Source organism: Helianthus annuus, chromosome 17 (assembly GCF_002127325.2).
Source record: "Helianthus annuus cultivar XRQ/B chromosome 17, HanXRQr2.0-SUNRISE, whole genome shotgun sequence".
Lineage (NCBI taxonomy): Eukaryota > Viridiplantae > Streptophyta > Magnoliopsida > Asterales > Asteraceae > Helianthus > Helianthus annuus.
In genome coordinates, this window is record NC_035449.2 from 30,837,439 (window position 1) to 30,857,928 (window position 20,490).

The 20,490-nt window shown below is 39.5% G+C and overlaps 1 protein-coding gene across 1 annotated transcript; it reads left to right on the forward strand.

Moving 5' to 3' along the window:
• Window positions 1-1,887: 1,887 nt before the first annotated feature.
• Window positions 1,888-4,071, forward strand: LOC118489153. The gene is made up of 2 exons (XM_035986809.1): window positions 1,888-3,373; window positions 3,963-4,071. Exons 1-2 carry the CDS (start codon window positions 1,904-1,906, stop codon window positions 3,978-3,980), a joined length of 1,488 nt encoding a protein of 495 aa, XP_035842702.1. The 5' UTR covers window positions 1,888-1,903; the 3' UTR covers window positions 3,981-4,071.
• The last annotated feature ends 16,419 nt before the right edge of the window (window positions 4,072-20,490 follow it).

Below are 20,490 nucleotides of genomic sequence, written 5' to 3' on the forward strand. Positions count from 1 at the left end.
CCAAAACCTTTTTATAAACAAATGTTGAGCATATTTTATTTATTATTATTTTTTAGGCTTAGTCTGGGAGGCTGAGGCTCGGTCTGGGAGACTGAGGCTCGGTCTGGGAGGCCGAGGCTCGATCTAATGGATCGAGGTAGTTGGCTAGTGGGACTAGGGAGTCAGTCTGGGAGGCTGGGAGAATTTGCTAGTGGGACTAGGGAGTCAGTCTGGGAGGCTGGGAAAGTTTGCTAGTGGGACTAGGGAGTCAGTCTGGGAGGCTGGGAAGGTTTGCTAATGGGACTAGGAAGGACAGTCTGGGAGGCTGGGAGGCTAGTGGGACTAGGAGAATTATGTGACTATTATTTGGTAACTTATGTGATTACCTGATTTACTGATTATTTGTGCATACTTGTGATTGTGTTACAGACACATGGATACATCAGGCACCGGAGACTCAGATACCACTGGACCTCTACCCATAGTGTCGGATGACATTGTGTCATCGGAGCGTGAGGTGCATACCTCAGACTACACGAGCACGGATGATGATGACTTCCAGCCTGTTAGGCCCTAAAGTGTGAGACTGACGCATCAAATTAATCCAACGGGCTATGGTTACGAACTGGGCTTTACTGGGTTAGTTATATTAGGTTTTGGACCTTTACAGGTCACTTGGGCCAAGCTTTAGGCCATGTGGGCCAAGCAGGCCCAAGGGGAGCCCATGTAGGGAAGTGGGCTTAGGTTAGTATATAAACAAGTTTTCTACTTGTTTTAGGGTTGGACATTCATAGTTATAATTTCTCTAGAGAGAGAGAGGCAATTGGTGGTGAACTTGTACCAGACGATTTTGCTTGTCAAAGTAATAGAATCGTGTGCAAGTTTAAAGGTGATTCGGTTTGTTCTTCGTTTCTATATTTTCGGTTCGTATTTTCATATTTTCGATTTGTTCTTGAATCACATCAAGTTTGGATTCCGCACAAACTTGGTGTTGTTTGATATCATTGAAAGATCCGGTTAAACGGGACATACAATTGGTATCAGAGCCATTGAAGCCATTCAAGGGCTCGGTTTTGATATCATTCGGATTCAAGAATTTTCATATATTACTGATCCGGTTTTTGTTGAGTGTTTTTGCAGAAATATTTATTATATGTTCTTGACAGAATCATCGAAAAAACCACTGATTTTGGTTTGTTGATTTCAGTCTTGGTGTTTGCTGATTTTTCGGGAATTCGGTGGTCAACAGATTCAAAGATTACAATATCTTTGAATTTTGGAAATTGCTGAAAAGTAGGGATTGCGAGTAAACAGATCTTATCACTTATTGTTTTGCAGGTTACGACTCGCAATCACTCAGTTGCGGCTCATCACGCTCAGTTACGACTCGCAACCATTGCTGGTTTCGGTTCATCACGTTCAATTACGACTCGCAATCATTGCTGGTTTCGGTTCATCTTGCCTCAGTTACGACTCGCAACCAACAGTTTGATCTTCACTCGCAACCGTGGTTTCGGCTCATCCTGTCTTGTTACGACTCGCAACCTCTTCGGTTACGACTCGCATCCACAGTTGACTTGACTCGCAACCATCTCCATTACGACTCGCAATCAACAAAAATTTGACTCGCAACCCCGTTTCGACTCGCAACGACAGTGTGTTACGGACATTTGGACTGTTGACTTTGGACTCAATAAAATCAATTAATTAATTAACTGATTAATTAACCATGTCATCGAACAACAGTGAACTGTCTGCCCTAACTCAACAACAAGAACTGGACTCAAAGCTTGGAACTACAACACGTATTCCGAGATTAACTGATGCTAATGACTTTCCCGAGTGGAAGTGGCGCTTTGAACAGCATCTGAAGGTTAAAGATTACAAGCTATGGCGCAATATCTTGAGAGGACCTAGGGAGATTATGATGGAAAGTCCTACAGAACCAGATGTCAAAATTAAAAAGCCTCGAGATAAATACACTGAAGATGATTTGCTCATTGTTGAAGAAGATGATCGTGCTCTTTCCTACTTAACTATGGGTTTAGGTCCTGATATTGCTATTGGCTTTCGCTCCTGCAAATCTGCCAAAGAATTGTGGGATTCTCTGATTGAAGTGTATGAAGGAAACGAAGACATGAAAGAGAGCCGAAGAAACTTGCTGCAACAAAACTTCAACAATTTCAACCATATTTATGGTGAAACAATAGATAATCAGATTCAGAGATTCGTGAAGCTAGTCACTCAAATGCAAATGGAAGAGATTCATACAACTAATGCATCCTCCAATCGACAACTTCTCAATGCACTGCCTAAGAGTTGGGATCATCATGTTGCAATGATCAAGAAGACAAAAGACTTAGCTAGATGTACTCTGTCTGAGATGATCTCTCACATCAAGGCATGCGAACTGGATGATAAGCAAAGAGAAACGAATTACAAGAACAGTATGCTAGCTGCCGGTTTCTCCATTGCTCCCGCCTCTTCCAACAACAACAACACAGCCTTACTGTCTCAAGGAGGTTTTCAGATGTTTCGCAATAATTCATCCGCTTCTCAAATTTCAGCAAAGGGGCACTCACCTGGATCCTCAAATCAAGTTGTTTCCTCAGCGTCTACTGTTACTTCTCCTTCAATTCAAAATGCTGGAAATGTCTCTACCGTCGCTCCTACTTCTGCCTTCGCTGCAAACAACGAAATGATAGCCTTCTTCGCCAGTCAATCAAAAGAAAAACTGGAAATAGCAGCTTCAGTGATCAACTGTTTGAATGCTTTCATTGCAGGAAAGCTTGATCCACCAAAGTGGAGTCCTAATGATCTGTCTCAGATTCATCCAGATGATGTTGAAGAAATGGATATCACTTGGCAGATGGCAATGGCTGCCTTCAGAGCTCAAAAGTTTGTGAGAAAAACAGGTAAAAACAGGTGGGGAAATGCATGGAATGGAGCTGCTAAAGTGCCCTTTAATCTTCGTTGTTTCAACTGTCATGAGGAAGGACACTATGCTCGTAACTGCCCAAAGCCACTTGTAAACAGAGATCAAGCTTCTGCAGAATTAGCGCAACCAGCAACACCTGGTCAACCTGCAACTCCTAATCGAGAAAGGGCTCTTGTGACCACTACCAGTATAGCAGATGCTGAAGCTTCTGGAAGTCCACAGCCGCAAGGATTAGCACAAGCACTGGTGGTACAGCCCAACATTCACTTTGATTGGTCTTCAGAAATTGAGCGTTTGAACATATCAGCTCCAGAAAATCAAACTGCTACATCCAACATTGCTTTCATGACCTCAAGCGAACATAGCTCTAAGCCAGAGGAAGAGACTGCAGCTGATGATTTTGCATTCATGACTCAAATCCTGTCAGCACCTGTCAAAGGTCTCACGAAAGAAGAGGTAATTTCTGTTTTCTGCACTCCTGAATGTAGAGAACGAGTTAAGTCTTATCGAATTCACAACGCTGAGCTAATCGAAGACTATAATGAAATTAAACGTAAAAATTTTACTTTAACGAAAAACGAAAAACTTTTCAAAGAGAAAATCGAAGCTCAGCGTAAGGACATCGTTCAACTCAAGGACGATGTCAGTGTAGCCGAAGCCCAACTCATGATAGTCAAAGAAAAATTATGTGAGGTGACTAAAGAACTGGAGAATGTTAGGGATAAATATCAAATAAATCAATTGAACATTAAGAAATTCGATTCCTCCAGTAAATTAGTCAAAAATCTGTGCGATCAACAATTGGCATATTCCAAAAAGAAAGGGTCAGGTTTGGGCTATAATCAGACTCCTCCTCCGTACAATGATAATTACACTTATTTACCTATGACAGAGGAGGAGATGCTGAACGAAAGTAAAATGACATATGGTTCAAATAACAACAAATCGTCTGTTCATAACAGACACGTTGAGCCACAAAAGTCCTCACCATTGAATTTTGTTCCTAAAGGCACAATTGATCCTAACGTTTCATTGTCATGTGCAGATGATAGCTCTGAAGTAAAATGTGGTGATGTTCATGGGAGTGAACCAGTCGTTATTGCAAATGTGTCTGAACCTTATTTTGAACATTATTCTGAACCTACTGAGTCTGACATTGCTTTTACTAGTTCTTTGTTTGCGTCGTTTTCAGCTTATGTTTCGTCTTGTGAGCCTATTGTTTTGGGCAAAACTGATAATGTTTGTGTGGATGATTTGAACAATAAGTGTGGTGATTGTTTTTCAGTTAATGTTTGTGATCCTAACGTTTCTAATGTTTCAGTTCATGAAAGTGTTACAGGTGAGGTCCCTCAGGACGCATTCAGTGAAACCACTGAAACGACTTCTCAAGAAAATCAAGAGTATCCTGATTCTTCTTCTGAATCTGTCTCAGTGGGTGTCCCTAATGTTGAATCGAGTGGGACCCCATTGGAAACAGTAGCTGAAAGTAAACCACAAGTAGATTCACATGATACGTGTGTTGATGAAACATGTGTTGATGAAACTTCTACATTTTCTGAAATTAAAACTGAACCAGATTTTTCAAAAGAAGAAGCGGTCACATTAACTGAAAAGTCACAAGAAAATGTTTCTAAAAGGGAAATTAAAACAGAAACTGAATCGTCTTTTCAAAATGATCCTGTTGAAATTATAAAAGACGAAAAACATCATCCGTCTGAATCTCATGATTGTGCTAGTTCTGATCAACAGGTACAGAAGAACTCAGAAAAGGCACATGGAACACAGGCAACGCAAGCTCGGTCATCTAGACCCACCAAATCAGCTACTGCTGCTAGCTGTCAGAATATCCACACATTGAAACGACAGACATGTTTCAACTGTGGAATTCCTGGACACATTGCTAGAAATTGTGTTCATCGTCCAAAAGTGCAACGAAATGCCAACACTCACTCGTGTGCTGATGTTTGTGAGCCGGTTCACAACAAGCGGAATGAGTCAAAACAAGCAGATCAAAGTCGGGGGTATGCGAAGTCTGCTCATCAAGGACAATCACAATCTTGTAAGGCTCGTGACAAGGTGAAGAAAAGCTCCAATCAGGGAGAAAAGACGAAGAATGGTGCTCAGAGCAACAAGACTTTTGCAAACAGCAAATACAAGCACCCAAATTCATCTTCATCTAAGAGTAATGTACAGTCAAATCCAAAGCAAAAAGGACCGGTTTGTCCTTCAGGACCTGCTAGAGCAAATCAAGCTACTCAAAATGTCTTTCCGATGAAAAGACAAACTTGCTACAACTGTGGCATTGCGGGTCATATTGCTAGAAACTGCACAAGGCGTCCCTACGTACCCTACCATATGCAAAATCAGAGGGTTACATCAAAGGATAACAACCATTCTAAGCCGATGAAGGTATCTTCACCTAAGGCAATGAAGAATGTGAATCCCAAGGTTAAACTTTCTGATGGGGATTGGAATGCTGCTAAAGCAAAAAGAAAACAAGCTTTGAAACCTACAAAAATTTCGAAAAATAACAAGGTTGATAAGCAAACTGTTTTGCCAAAGGCATCTAAGAAACTAGAAAAGCCTAAACAAATTTGGAGAGCAAAACAAAAAGCAGCTACATCTCCAATTCTTGAAACTAAAGGGGACTTGTGTCTAAAGGAAGTGTCTTATTTTGATGCTTCAGGAAATCCCAGGACCACGATGGCCTGGGTACCCATGTCTTACTAATCTCCTTACTTTTCAGGAACAACCAAGGAGGAGCTGTTGACAATCTCTGGAATGTTGATAGCGGTTGTTCCAGAGATAAAACGGGTAACATTTCACTGTTGCAAAAAGTTCAAATTTTTTTACAGATGATATGTTTCCTTTGGAGGAGATAAAAGAAGTAAGAAATGATCAGCAAAAGGTACCGTTTAAATTCAGTACTTTGATTTGAATTTGATTAGTCTTCAATCTGATGACAGAACGGTTAAACAAAAATATTTTCTCTTTTTCTTAGTTTATAACTTTGTATATAAAGTGTCCTTCCTCTAGTAAATGGTAAATTTGCGCAAAAAATCCAAGATTTATGCACAAATTTAGGGGGAGAGAGAGACATATATAGTGTTTAGGGGGAGAAAATGAGAAAAATACAAAAACATTAGAAAAATGAAAAAACCAAAAAGAAAAATTGCATGATATGGGAAGTGAAATGAATGTTCATGTTAAAGGGTTTGACTAACACATGTAAGGTGCCATAGCTGAAAAGACTAGGATCTACTGCGATATGTCGATAGGCTTGACGCTCAACATGATAAAAGATACTAAGTGATATAAACATAACGAACTATGTATCATGTGGGTAACATACCAACGGCGTATGATCTTATGGTCTTAAATCTTGCGCTGATTGATAGCCAACATCTGAGGTTTCGGGTCTTTATATTGTTGAATCATCCGAGGATATTTTGGTTGTTCTTCTGCTTAGAACTAAAAGTGTACATGACCCCAGGAAAGAAAGTCACTTGGAATTAGCTCATATCTATTTGAATGTCTGTATGTTTCCCGATACACACAATTTTGATCTGATTCTGAAATCTTCTCTGAAAAAAAGTCGTGTACCTCCTCTGCTGCATCCAGATATATGCTGACCTGGAGGTGCTAGGCAACGACAGCTTCTGCTGCATCCAGATACATGCTGACCTAGCTGTACGTTGTCACGCTGTAGATCTAATACACCCGAAAGAGGCCCTCTAGTGCCCAAAAGAAACCCCAAGAAACCTATATCAAATTGAGAAAAACTCATTTGATCTGTATATTATATCATCCCTGCAAAAGATCTATTCTGTTCTTTTCTCAACCTACTCCCAGTTAAGATTTCAGAAATCTGGATTGGACTTGTGAAATATGTGGTAGGGAAGATACTTGCATGATAGAGTGTGCTGTTTATATTTCTGGGATTTGATTAGTATTTATTTGGTGTTCATTGTTAAGAAATTAAAACATGATAAAACAGATTATATGCAGACTGCACAGTCAGGATATCTTAAAGGATGACATCAGTATACTCACCTGCTACGATGAATCGTTGTGCTTACCTTGATCGCGGGGGTATGCCTTGGAATGGGACACACGGATATAATAGTATAATATTACCTTAAGCATATCACAAAGTTGAAAATTGAAAGTTGAGCGTTAAAGTTTAAGTGGACAAACATATTGGCAATCGCATAGACCAGTTTGATTAGGCTCGTACTGAAAAGTGTTCCTTAGTCTGCCTGAGAACGAATTTTGATCCCATTGCAATTGTAATTGTATATTATGGTAGTTGTTTATATTTTGAGTTTTTATTTGTTTTTAGTTCTTAATGTCACACCCCGACCACGTAAAACAACAAATCGTGGCGGAAACGTCGGGGAGTGTTGTAACAGAATTTTTGTTTCACAACCATGGTAATTAAAAGTTATGTTTTATTCATCAAGCAAAGGTTACATAGTCTTAAATTAACTGAAACAAAGTGTTCATCACATAATTAAACTAGTTCCATCTTTATTTTACTCTCTAAGGCATAGGTCCGCCCTAGTGTGTCACGAACATCCTAAGCAACAGCTCCTGAAACACATGTGAAAATAGGTACGTCAGCATAAAAATGCCTGTGAGATACATAGGTTTTATGAAAATTGGATTCATGACTTATGTTTTAAGAAAATGTTTAATAAAATTTTGTCATGAACCTTGTAAATTGTTTTGTTTCGTAAATTATTTGAAAAGCGATAAGATCAGAAGATGTGTATAAATGAAAGAATAATATATGGTTAAATGAATAACCAAGTAATATGAGTTTGTATAAAACAGACTATTTTGTAAACCAAAGTCTTGAAAAATATGTTGTTGTGTAAAATGTACAAGTCCAAAAGTAGTCAACAAATGTTATGTATGGTAAGCAAAGTGTAGTCACATAAACCAAATGTAAAAATGTACAAAACAAAGTATTTTGAATATATCAAAAAGTTATGTTTTGCAAAGTAAATGCATGTTTAATTGATACTAACACTTATGTGGTAAGTTAAACGCATACATTCAAGCCTTGAGACAGACGGATAACCCTAAGTCAAGGTTATCAAAAGAAATGTTTTCGGATTCGGTCATTCCTTACACCCAAACAAACCTAGGATGTCAGGAACGGGATTTGTCAAGTCCTATGGTACCATTACTTACTACCGAGCGGCGTAGCTAATGTTAATGAACGTATATAAGTCCCGTTTGCACAAACCAAATGTTATACCAAATGTAAGCATGTTATATGAAAACAATGTACTAAGTATGCTAAGTAAACATACATAGCAAGACGATATAATGTAAATCATGTACTATAAGTGTACTAATGAACATAGCAAGTATATGACATGAAAATAGGAAAGCATGAAAGTAACAAGTAGGCACATGTGTTTCACCCCAAAATGTTTGGAAAACAGTAAAAGAGGGGTCTATGTACTCACAGTAGTGCGTCTTGAATCGAATCTCAAACCCTGTCCGCTACACGACAACCTACAACGTACTAATGTCTATTAGACGAGTGGGTCGTGCCTTGGCTTAGAGTTTAGTATTTTGGGTCACGTTTCTTATATTGTTCCGTGTGGTAATTATTTGTTAAAATAGTTAATGTTTTAACTTAATCATATGACATGTTGGGATATTTGTCCATTCAATGCTCTAGTAAACTTTTGTCTAGAATATATTTACTAAGTGTTGGATTTTCGGAAAATTTCGCCATGGTCTCCTTTGTAAATAGAGGTGTCCATGCTTTAATAGCATATCATTTTCTTTTATATAAAACCAATAGTTCATTTTCAATCACCAAACCGACATATCGACAAACAAAACGTTGCATACTTCATTTCAGCTTTATAACTCGAAACCGGACTGTTTTCGAGGATTTTTATAAAATAGTTAGCCTTTTCTAAAAATCACCAAATTTTTACAGAATATGACATATGTTCCAAAATTTATTGTGTAAAAATATCAAAGTCCAATTCGTTACCCATATTTTATAAAAAATCATTTTCTCGACTGCAATCAGATTTGTTACCTTCTGATCGCAGTTTACGGAAATATTCACTAAAAATCAACCGTAAGTCCGTTTGACGAAATTCCAGTTGGAGGGTCGTCCTGACAACGGTGTCCATCTACTGTAAAAAATTCATGAGTTGATTTTATTCAGGTCTTAAGTTGTGACTCCGAAAATGTCATACTTTTTCTGCCATAAAAATGCAGCTTGAGCTGCTGTCCAAAAATAACCTTTTAAAAATAGTAAACGGTCTCGAAAAGTTATGATTCCAGTGCCATTTGCTTAGTTATTCCAAAATACTCATTTTAGGCTTTAGAAATTCCGTTTTTCGATTTAAAATGGTCCAGTTACAGCCTGTTGAAGTTGGCTGGAAATACAACTCAGCAAGCTGTTTACATGGTAGAAGTTTCTAAAATGCATCAACGAAGACCCTAACCATGGTTTATTGATGATTTAATGTTCAAACCTCAATCATGCTTTAACCAACCCTAAACCAACCAGATTTCAACTTCTTACAAACTTTTTATATAGGGTTTTTGTGCAGGATTTCATGTTCATCTTTTTAGTGTTCATTTTCTTGTGTTACTTGATTATCGTCATCATAACAAGGAACAAGATGAAAACAATGGTGTGAAGGGACTTACTACTAGCACAAGGCTAGGGTAGAAATTCTAGTGTGAAGATGATGGGAAGCTTGAATCACTAGAGATCACCTTGAGACCACCTTTGAATCTTCACACCACTTGAAGGTTGTTTAGAAATGGGACTTGAAGGTGATGAACAAAGCTTTGAAGGAGGTGAAGTTAGAGAGAGAGGGATGGGGACGGTTGGGAGTGAGAGGAGAGAAGGGAGGTTGAGTGCAAGTATTGTGTGGAGTATGGTGGGTATATATAGGCAAAAATCTAGACAAGAATCTTACAACTTCCAAGGAAATCACATAGAATCCAAGAAAGATCAATTATAATAAAAAAAAATCTTGGCAAAATATTTGTTGGGGTCCACCTACTTGTGACCGAAATTTAGATGGGGGAGGGACCAAAGTGTAAATTTTTATACAACCATGCCATAAGTAGTCTAAAACGGGTGTTTAACTAAATACCGGGTATTTTATCTAGCGTTTAAACCCCGGTTTATGGCGTTCTAATTTATTTTTATTATTATACAAAAATAAACCTGCCAAAATATTGTTGGAATAAATTTCAGTTGCCAAGACTGGCTGCGTTGTCTGCGTTTTGCAGTAGAAGCACTGTGTCGCGCAGAAACACGCGGTACGCGCTTAAACTTGAAAAATTAGCGTTTTTAGGCGTTTTAATTTATTTTTCAACACGGACCTGATAAAAATAAAATTTTTAATCATAACAGAATATTTTTGGGATTTAAATATTATCCGGCTGGTCACCAGCGTTAGTTTCGCAGTTTTGTCGTAAATAGTCCTTTAGTTTAAATGATCATGTTTTTGCCATACAGAATCCTTTGGAACTTATTTCTAAGTTATGTAAAGGATATTTATGGTATGTTAAGCTTACGTCATAGTTCCGGAGTGCACGTTGCGTTAAACTGATTGCGTTTATGCACCAGTTTTGCATATAACCCTCTAGAAAGCGATTTAAAGCTTGAAATCGGAGTCGAATCAAATTGTAAAATCATCAAACATAAATACACACATAATAACACCAAAGCACATTGTTTTATTGATAATTCACATTGTTTTACATTATACGACGCTTACAGAACACAGTTGTCACAGTCTCCCCTACTTTAGGAAATTTCGTCCCGAAATTTTATTTAGAGGAAACTTGCGAAAACAAATGCGGATATTTCGCCTTCATCTGGTCCTTACGTTCCCAAGTAAACTCAGGGCCACGTTTGGATTCCCAGCGAACCTTGACCAAATGAATCCGTTTGTTCTTCAACTGCCTGAATGTACGGTCCACTATCTCCACAGGTTTCTCGACAAAATGCAGTGTTTTATCAACACGTATTTCGTCAAGCGGTATGTGGAGGTTCTCGTCAGCTAAACACTTTTTGAGATTGGACACATGGAAGGTTGGGTGAACGTTTCTAAGTTCAGGAGGTAACTCAAGTCTGTAGGCTACCTTACCGATTCTTTCAACGATCTTGAATGGTCCAACATATCTAGGTGCAAGTTTTCCTCTCTTTCCAAATCTGATGACACCTTTCCAAGGTGAGACCTTAAGTAATACACGATCACCGACTTGAAATTCCAAGGGCTTGCGTTTTAGGTCCGCGTAACTCTTTTGACGGCTTCGAGCTGTCTGTAAGTTATCACGAATTTTCTTTACCTTGTCAGTTGTCTCCAGAATGAGGTCAGGTCCAGTAAGCTGAGCCTCACCTATCTCATTCCAGCAGACTGGTGAACGGCATTTTCGACCGTAGAGAGCCTCGAAAGGAGCCATGTTGATGCTGGAGTGATAACTGTTGTTGTAGGAAAATTCAATCAATGGAAGATGTGAATCCCAACTACCACCAAAGTCGATCACACTAGCTCTAAGCATATCCTCCAAAGTCTGGATTGTTCTTTTAGTTTGGCCATCTGTTTGTGGATGATAGGCTGTGCTCAGATTGAGTTGGGTCCCCATGGCAGATTGCATGGTTCTCCAAAATCGAGAAGAGAAGCGAGCATCCCTATCAGAAATAATGTTCAAAGGAACACCATGTCGAGATACAATTTCATCCACATAGATTTTAGCTAACTTTTCAGCAGAAAAATCCTCACGGATTGGCAAGAAATGCGCTGATTTAGTAAGACGATCCACAATTACCCAGATGGCATCATGACCTTTCTTAGTGCGCGGAAGTTTAGTAATGAGATCCATAGCGATGTTTTCCCATTTCCAAACTGGAATCTCTGGTTGCTCTAAAAGACCAGCAGGATGTTGGTGTTCAGCCTTAACCTTAAGACAAGTAAGGCATTTCGAAACGTACAAGGCAATGTCTTTCTTCATACCAGGCCACCAATACCGAGTACGAAGATCCTTATACATCTTGTCTGAGCCAGGATGAATAGAATAACGAGACTTATGGGCCTCATCCATAAGCAAAGCGCGAAGATCATCTTGGCTTGGGACCCACAAACGGTCCATGAAATAGTACGATCCATCTTCCTTCAGCACAAGATCAGGCTTAATGTGATAGGGTAATTCCTTACCCATCAAGTCTTGTGAAACACAAGCCTGTTGAGCCTGAGTAATGCGTGCTTGGATATCAGATCGAGCTTGGATAGCAGATTGAACACGAACGCAATGAAGCTTAGTATGTTCCTTACGACTTAATGCATCAGCCACGACATTCGCTTTACCAGGATGGTAGCGAATTTCGCAATCATAGTCGTTTAGGAGTTCGACCCAACGTCTTTGCCTCATGTTAAGTTCTTTCTGGTTGAAGATATGCTGAAGACTTTTGTGGTCAGTGAAAACCACGCATTTTGTACCGTACAAATAGTGTCTCCAGATTTTGAGAGCGAAGACAACTGCACCCAACTCAAGATCATGAGTGGTGTAGTTTCTCTCATGTACCTTTAATTGTCTAGATGCGTAGGCTATGACTTTGTTCCTTTGCATCAGAACACAGCCAAGACCCAATTTCGATGCATCACAGTAAACAATAAAATCATCATTGCCCTCAGGCAAAGTCAGAATAGGTGCATCACAAAGCTTCCGCTTCAAGGTCTGAAACGCTTCTTCTTGCTTATAACCCCATTCAAAGGGTTTGTTCTTCTGAGTTAGAGCAGTTAGAGGAACTGCAATCTTTGAGAAGTTCTCGATGAAGCGGCGGTAATAACCCGCAAGACCAAGAAAAGAATGAACCTCAGTAGGAGTAGTTGGCGTATCCCAATCCTTAATCGCACTGATCTTGGAGGGATCTACATGAATACCTTGTTCGTTGACAATATGTCCCAAAAATTGAACTTCCTTAAGCCAAAATTCGCACTTGGAGAATTTGGCAAAAAGTTGCTCTTTCTTTAGGAGTTACAGAGTAAGACGAAGATGTTGCTCGTGATCAGCTCGCGTCTTAGAATAAATCAAGATATCATCAATGAAAACGATGATGAACTTATCCAAATAAGGCTTGCAGACCCTATTCATCAAGTCCATGAAAACAGCAGGAGCATTGGTCAAACCGAATGGCATGACTGTGAACTCATAATGCCCGTATCGAGTGCGGAATGCTGTTTTGGGTATATCCTCTTCATGCACACGAAGTTGATGATACCCAGAACGAAGATCAATCTTCGAAAAGCAAGTAGCACCCTGTAACTGGTCAAAGAGATCATCAATGCGAGGTAGGGGATATCGATTCTTGATAGTAAGCTTATTCAGCTCACGATAATCGATACACATTCTGAAGGATCCATCCTTCTTCTTGACAAAAAGAACGGGAGCGCCCCAAGGTGAAAAGCTAGGACGGATGAAACCTTTATCAGAAAGCTCCTGAAGCTGCTTAGATAGCTCTTGCATCTCAGACGGTGCAAGACGATATGGAGCTCTGGCAATAGGATTTGCACCAGGTACGAGATCGATACGGAACTCGACTTGGCGTGCTGGGGGTAGACCAGGCAACTCTTCAGGAAACAGCTCCTGATAATCCCGAACAACAGGGATATCTTGAATAGGCTTACCTTGGTCTTTATCTGCCGTAACATGTGCCAAGAAGGCCACATAGTTCTTTCGCAGATACTTCCGAGCTTGAGTACAAGACATGAGCTTGAGACTACTAGCAGGTTTCTTACCACGAACCTGTAGGGTCTCGCCAGACGAAAGCGGCACCCGAACAATCTTCTCAAAACAAACTACCTCCGCGTGATGCTTGGCTAACCAATCCATACCCACAATAATGTCGAAGCTTCCAAGTTGCATAGGTGTGAGGTCAATAGGAAAAAGATGGTCGTTAAGGTTCAATTGGCAATTGCGAAGAACAGAATCAAGAACAACAGGATTACCACTCGCAACTTCTACTGTCAAAGGCTTACCTAGTTTCGTTCTAGACACGCGAAGCAATGGCTCAAAAGATAACGACACAAAACTCTTATCGGCACCAGAATCAAAAAGAATAGATGCGGGTTGATTATTAACAAAGAACGTACCGTTAACCACTTCATTGTCCGCTTGCGCCTCTTGTGCATTCATGTTGAAGACTCGACCTCGAGCCTGAGCCTGAGTTGGATTCGCATTCATCAATCTTGGACATTGGTTACGGTAGTGTGTCAGATCCCCACAGTTATAACAAGAACCTGGTGGGTAGTGAGGTCGTGCAGCTTGACCTCGTTGTTGAGCAAGAGGCTGGGCAACTTGTTGAGCCGGGTTCTGAGCTGCCCGATTCTGATTAGCAGGAATGCGGCATGAAGCAGCAAGATGACCAGGTCTTCCACAGTTGGTACATTGACGACACTGGAGGTGTGGCTGATGATGACCGTTACACCTGTTGCACAAAGGTGCATTGCCTAGATAAGGCTTCTTGGCAAGTGGTTGCGCAGGCTGATTTGGTGCAGCTTGGGCCTGTGCGGTAACGGCGTAGTTTTGGGAAGCCTTTCGCTTCCTAGAACCCTTCGAGGAACCAGAATCCTTACCCTTCTTGTTTTTACCTTTCTTGCTATCCTCTTTGTCAGACGCCTGCTTCTTACCTTTCTCCCCCTTCCTGTGCAACTTACCCTTCCGAATCTGCGACTCAGTCAATGTCGCTGCTAACTCGATCGCCTGACGGACTGTGGTAGGGTTACTACCAGTAACGATGTCTTGCACTGAGTCAGGTAGACCATCGATGTACCTTTCGATAGCCTTATCGAGTGGGGTAACCATTGTTGGGCACAACAAACTCAGCTCCTCATACCTATCAGTATATGCCCGATGCTCGCCATTATCCTGTTTCAAGTCATCAAACTCCCTTTCCAAGGCTCGCAGTTCATGACGAGGACAAAATTCCCTCATCATAAGAGTCCTAAGTTCAGCCCATGTTTGTGCTAGAGCAACTTCTGCACCACGGTCTCTCATAACCCCGTTCCACCATGTAAGCGCCCTCTTCTGAAACACACTGGAAGCAAACTCGACTTTGCGATTATCAGGACACTGAACGTGACGAAAAGTATTCTCAATGCTCTCGAACCATTGAAGAAGCCCAGTTGCTCCCTCAGAACCACTAAACTTGAGCGGTTTAGCCGAGTTAAAACTCTTGAAATTGCATGGAGCGTTGTTGTTGTTAGCTTGGTTCAACTGAGCAATAAGATTTGGGAACGCAGCAGCCATCTGCTGCGCGATGATTTCCGCCAGTTCGGCATTTGGTAGCGGATTTTCGCGTCGAGGAGGCATTCTAAAAAGAGGAAACATGAGAGGAGACAGGTGAGAAGGTTAGATGAAAAGAATGAGATGAAACAGAAATCAACAAAAGCAAAGATGGTGGTCATTCGTCCGTATCACAAAGCAGACAAACGACACACAGTGGCTAATCAAAGTAAATGGGTCAAAAATAATGCTTCGCGAAGACATGCTCGCCTATAAGTGAACACTCACCCCAAGAGTTCCCAGGTAAGAGTGACTGGTCCGATTATGTGGATTTGTACGAACACTCTAGCCTTAGACAGAAAACTCAGGGTACAGGCATTCACTCTTCCAGTTTGCACGTGTTCACACTATTTAGAACCCAAAACTTTGACGAGATTTTGAAGACTTGGAGGGTTTAAGAGATTAATGATCCATTTTGGCTTCGTGCCTTCCATTATGTATTGGTTTTTTTGGTAATCACCTAAGGATAGGTGAAGTGCATGTTTTAAAATCTAAACACAAGACAACTTGTGTTGGGGTCCTAGAAAGGTTATAGTCTAGGTCAAAGCATTACTAATAACCTAATTCCCTATAACCATTGGCTCTGATACCAACTCTTCTGTCACACCCCGACCACGTAAAACAACAAATCGTGGCGGAAACGTCGGGGAGTGTTGTAACAGAATTTTTGTTTCACAACCATGGTAATTAAAAGTTATGTTTTATTCATCAAGCAAAGGTTACATAGTCTTAAATTAACTGAAACAAAGTGTTCATCACATAATTAAACTAGTTCCATCTTTATTTTACTCTCTAAGGCATAGGTCCGCCCTAGTGTGTCACGAACATCCTAAGCAACAGCTCCTGAAACACATGTGAAAATAGGTACGTCAGCATAAAAATGCCTGTGAGATACATAGGTTTTATGAAAATTGGATTCATGACTTATGTTTTAAGAAAATGTTTAATAAAATTTTGTCATGAACCTTGTAAATTGTTTTGTTTCGTAAATTATTTAAAAAGCGATAAGATCAGAAGATGTGTATAAATGAAAGAATAATATATGGTTAAATGAATAACCAAGTAATATGAGTTTGTATAAAACAGACTATTTTGTAAACCAAAGTCTTGAAAAATATGTTGTTGTGTAAAATGTACAAGTCCAAAAGTAGTCAACAAATGTTATGTATGGTAAGCAAAGTGTAGTCACATAAACCAAATGTAAAAATGTACAAAACAAAGTATTTTGAATATATCAAAAAGTTATGTTTTGCAAAGTAAATGCATGTTTAATTGATACTAACACTTATGTGGTAAGTTAAACGCATACATTCAAGCCTTGAGACAGACGGATAACCCTAAGTCAAGGTTATCAAAAGAAATGTTTTCGGATTCGGTCATTCCTTACACCCAAACAAACCTAGGATGTCAGGAACGGGATTTGTCAAGTCCTATGGTACCATTACTTACTACCGAGCGGCGTAGCTAATGTTAATGAACGTATATAAGTCCCGTTTGCACAAACCAAATGTTATACCAAATGTAAGCATGTTATATGAAAACAATGTACTAAGTATGCTAAGTAAACATACATAGCAAGACGATATAATGTAAATCATGTACTATAAGTGTACTAATGAACATAGCAAGTATATGACATGAAAATAGGAAAGCATGAAAGTAACAAGTAGGCACATGTGTTTCACCCCAAAATGTTTGGAAAACAGTAAAAGAGGGGTCTATGTACTCACAGTAGTGCGTCTTGAATCGAATCTCAAACCCTGTCCGCTACACGACAACCTACAACGTACTAATGTCTATTAGACGAGTGGGTCGTGCCTTGGCTTAGAGTTTAGTATTTTGGGTCACGTTTCTTATATTGTTCCGTGTGGTAATTATTTGTTAAAATAGTTAATGTTTTAACTTAATCATATGACATGTTGGGATATTTGTCCATTCAATGCTCTAGTAAACTTTTGTCTAGAATATATTTACTAAGTGTTGGATTTTCGGAAAATTTCGCCATGGTCTCCTTTGTAAATAGAGGTGTCCATGCTTTAATACCATATCATTTTCTTTTATATAAAACCAATAGTTCATTTTCAATCACCAAACCGACATATCGACAAACAAAACGTTGCATACTTCATTTCAGCTTTATAACTCGAAACCGGACTGTTTTCGAGGATTTTTATAAAATAGTTAGCCTTTTCTAAAAATCACCAAATTTTTACAGAATATGACATATGTTCCAAAATTTATTGTGTAAAAATATCAAAGTCCAATTCGTTACCCATATTTTATAAAAAATCATTTTCTCGACTGCAATCAGATTTGTTACCTTCTGATCGCAGTTTACGGAAATATTCACTAAAAATCAACCGTAAGTCCGTTTGACGAAATTCCAGTTGGAGGGTCGTCCTGACAACGGTGTCCATCTACTGTAAAAAATTCATGAGTTGATTTTATTCAGGTCTTAAGTTGTGACTCCGAAAATGTCATACTTTTTCTGCCATAAAAATGCAGCTTGAGCTGCTGTCCAAAAATAACCTTTTAAAAATAGTAAACGGTCTCGAAAAGTTATGATTCCAGTGCCATTTGCTTAGTTATTCCAAAATACTCATTTTAGGCTTTAGAAATTCCGTTTTTCGATTTAAAATGGTCCAGTTACAGCCTGTTGAAGTTGGCTGGAAATACAACTCAGCAAGCTGTTTACATGGTAGAAGTTTCTAAAATGCATCAACGAAGACCCTAACCATGGTTTATTGATGATTTAATGTTCAAACCTCAATCATGCTTTAACCAACCCTAAACCAACCAGATTTCAACTTCTTACAAACTTTTTATATAGGGTTTTTGTGCAGGATTTCATGTTCATCTTTTTAGTGTTCATTTTCTTGTGTTACTTGATTATCGTCATCATAACAAGGAACAAGATGAAAACAATGGTGTGAAGGGACTTACTACTAGCACAAGGCTAGGGTAGAAATTCTAGTGTGAAGATGATGGGAAGCTTGAATCACTAGAGATCACCTTGAGACCACCTTTGAATCTTCACACCACTTGAAGGTTGTTTAGAAATGGGACTTGAAGGTGATGAACAAAGCTTTGAAGGAGGTGAAGTTAGAGAGAGAGGGATGGGGACGGTTGGGAGTGAGAGGAGAGAAGGGAGGTTGAGTGCAAGTATTGTGTGGAGTATGGTGGGTATATATAGGCAAAAATCTAGACAAGAATCTTACAACTTCCAAGGAAATCACATAGAATCCAAGAAAGATCAATTATAATAAAAAAAAATCTTGGCAAAATATTTGTTGGGGTCCACCTACTTGTGACCGAAATTTAGATGGGGGAGGGACCAAAGTGTAAATTTTTATACAACCATGCCATAAGTAGTCTAAAACGGGTGTTTAACTAAATACCGGGTATTTTATCTAGCGTTTAAACCCCGGTTTATGGCGTTCTAATTTATTTTTATTATTATACAAAAATAAACCTGCCAAAATATTGTTGGAATAAATTTCAGTTGCCAAGACTGGCTGCGTTGTCTGCGTTTTGCAGTAGAAGCACTGTGTCGCGCAGAAACACGCGGTACGCGCTTAAACTTGAAAAATTAGCGTTTTTAGGCGTTTTAATTTATTTTTCAACACGGACCTGATAAAAATAAAATTTTTAATCATAACAGAATATTTTTTGGATTTAAATATTATCCGGCTGGTCACCAGCGTTAGTTTCGCAGTTTTGTCGTAAATAGTCCTTTAGTTTAAATGATCATGTTTTTGCCATACAGAATCCTTTGGAACTTATTTCTAAGTTATGTAAAGGATATTTATGGTATGTTAAGCTTACGTCATAGTTCCGGAGTGCACGTTGCGTTAAACTGATTGCGTTTATGCACCAGTTTTGCATATAACCCTCTAGAAAGCGATTTAAAGCTTGAAATCGGAGTCGAATCAAATTGTAAAATCATCAAACATAAATACACACATAATAACACCAAAGCACATTGTTTTATTGATAATTCACATTGTTTTACATTATACGACGCTTACAGAACACAGTTGTCACAGTCTCCCCTACTTTAGGAAATTTCGTCCCGAAATTTTATTTAGAGGAAACTTGCGAAAACAAATGCGGATATTTCGCCTTCATCTGGTCCTTACGTTCCCAAGTAAACTCAGGGCCACGTTTGGATTCCCAGCGAACCTTGACCAAATGAATCCGTTTGTTCTTCAACTGCCTGAATGTACGGTCCACTATCTCCACAGGTTTCTCGACAAAATGCAGTGTTTTATCAACACGTATTTCGTCAAGCGGTATGTGGAGGTTCTCGTCAGCTAAACACTTTTTGAGATTGGACACATGGAAGGTTGGGTGAACGTTTCTAAGTTCAGGAGGTAACTCAAGTCTGTAGGCTACCTTACCGATTCTTTCAACGATCTTGAATGGTCCAACATATCTAGGTGCAAGTTTTCCTCTCTTTCCAAATCTGATGACACCTTTCCAAGGTGAGACCTTAAGTAATACACGATCACCGACTTGAAATTCCAAGGGCTTGCGTTTTAGGTCCGCGTAACTCTTTTGACGGCTTCGAGCTGTCTGTAAGTTATCACGAATTTTCTTTACCTTGTCAGTTGTCTCCAGAATGAGGTCAGGTCCAGTAAGCTGAGCCTCACCTATCTCATTCCAGCAGACTGGTGAACGACATTTTCGACCGTAGAGAGCCTCGAAAGGAGCCATGTTGATGCTGGAGTGATAACTGTTGTTGTAGGAAAATTCAATCAATGGAAGATGTGAATCCCAACTACCACCAAAGTCGATCACACTAGCTCTAAGCATATCCTCCAAAGTCTGGATTGTTCTTTCAGTTTGGCCATCTGTTTGTGGATGATAGGCTGTGCTCAGATTGAGTTGGGTCCCCATGGCAGATTGCATGGTTCTCCAAAATCGAGAAGAGAAGCGAGCATCCCTATCAGAAATAATGTTCAAAGGAACACCATGTCGAGATACAATTTCATCCACATAGATTTTAGCTAACTTTTCAGCAGAAAAATCCTCACGGATTGGCAAGAAATGCGCTGATTTAGTAAGACGATCCACAATTACCCAGATGGCATCATGACCTTTCTTAGTGCGCGGAAGTTTAGTAATGAGATCCATAGCGATGTTTTCCCATTTCCAAACTGGAATCTCTGGTTGCTCTAAAAGACCAGCAGGATGTTGGTGTTCAGCCTTAACCTTAAGACAAGTAA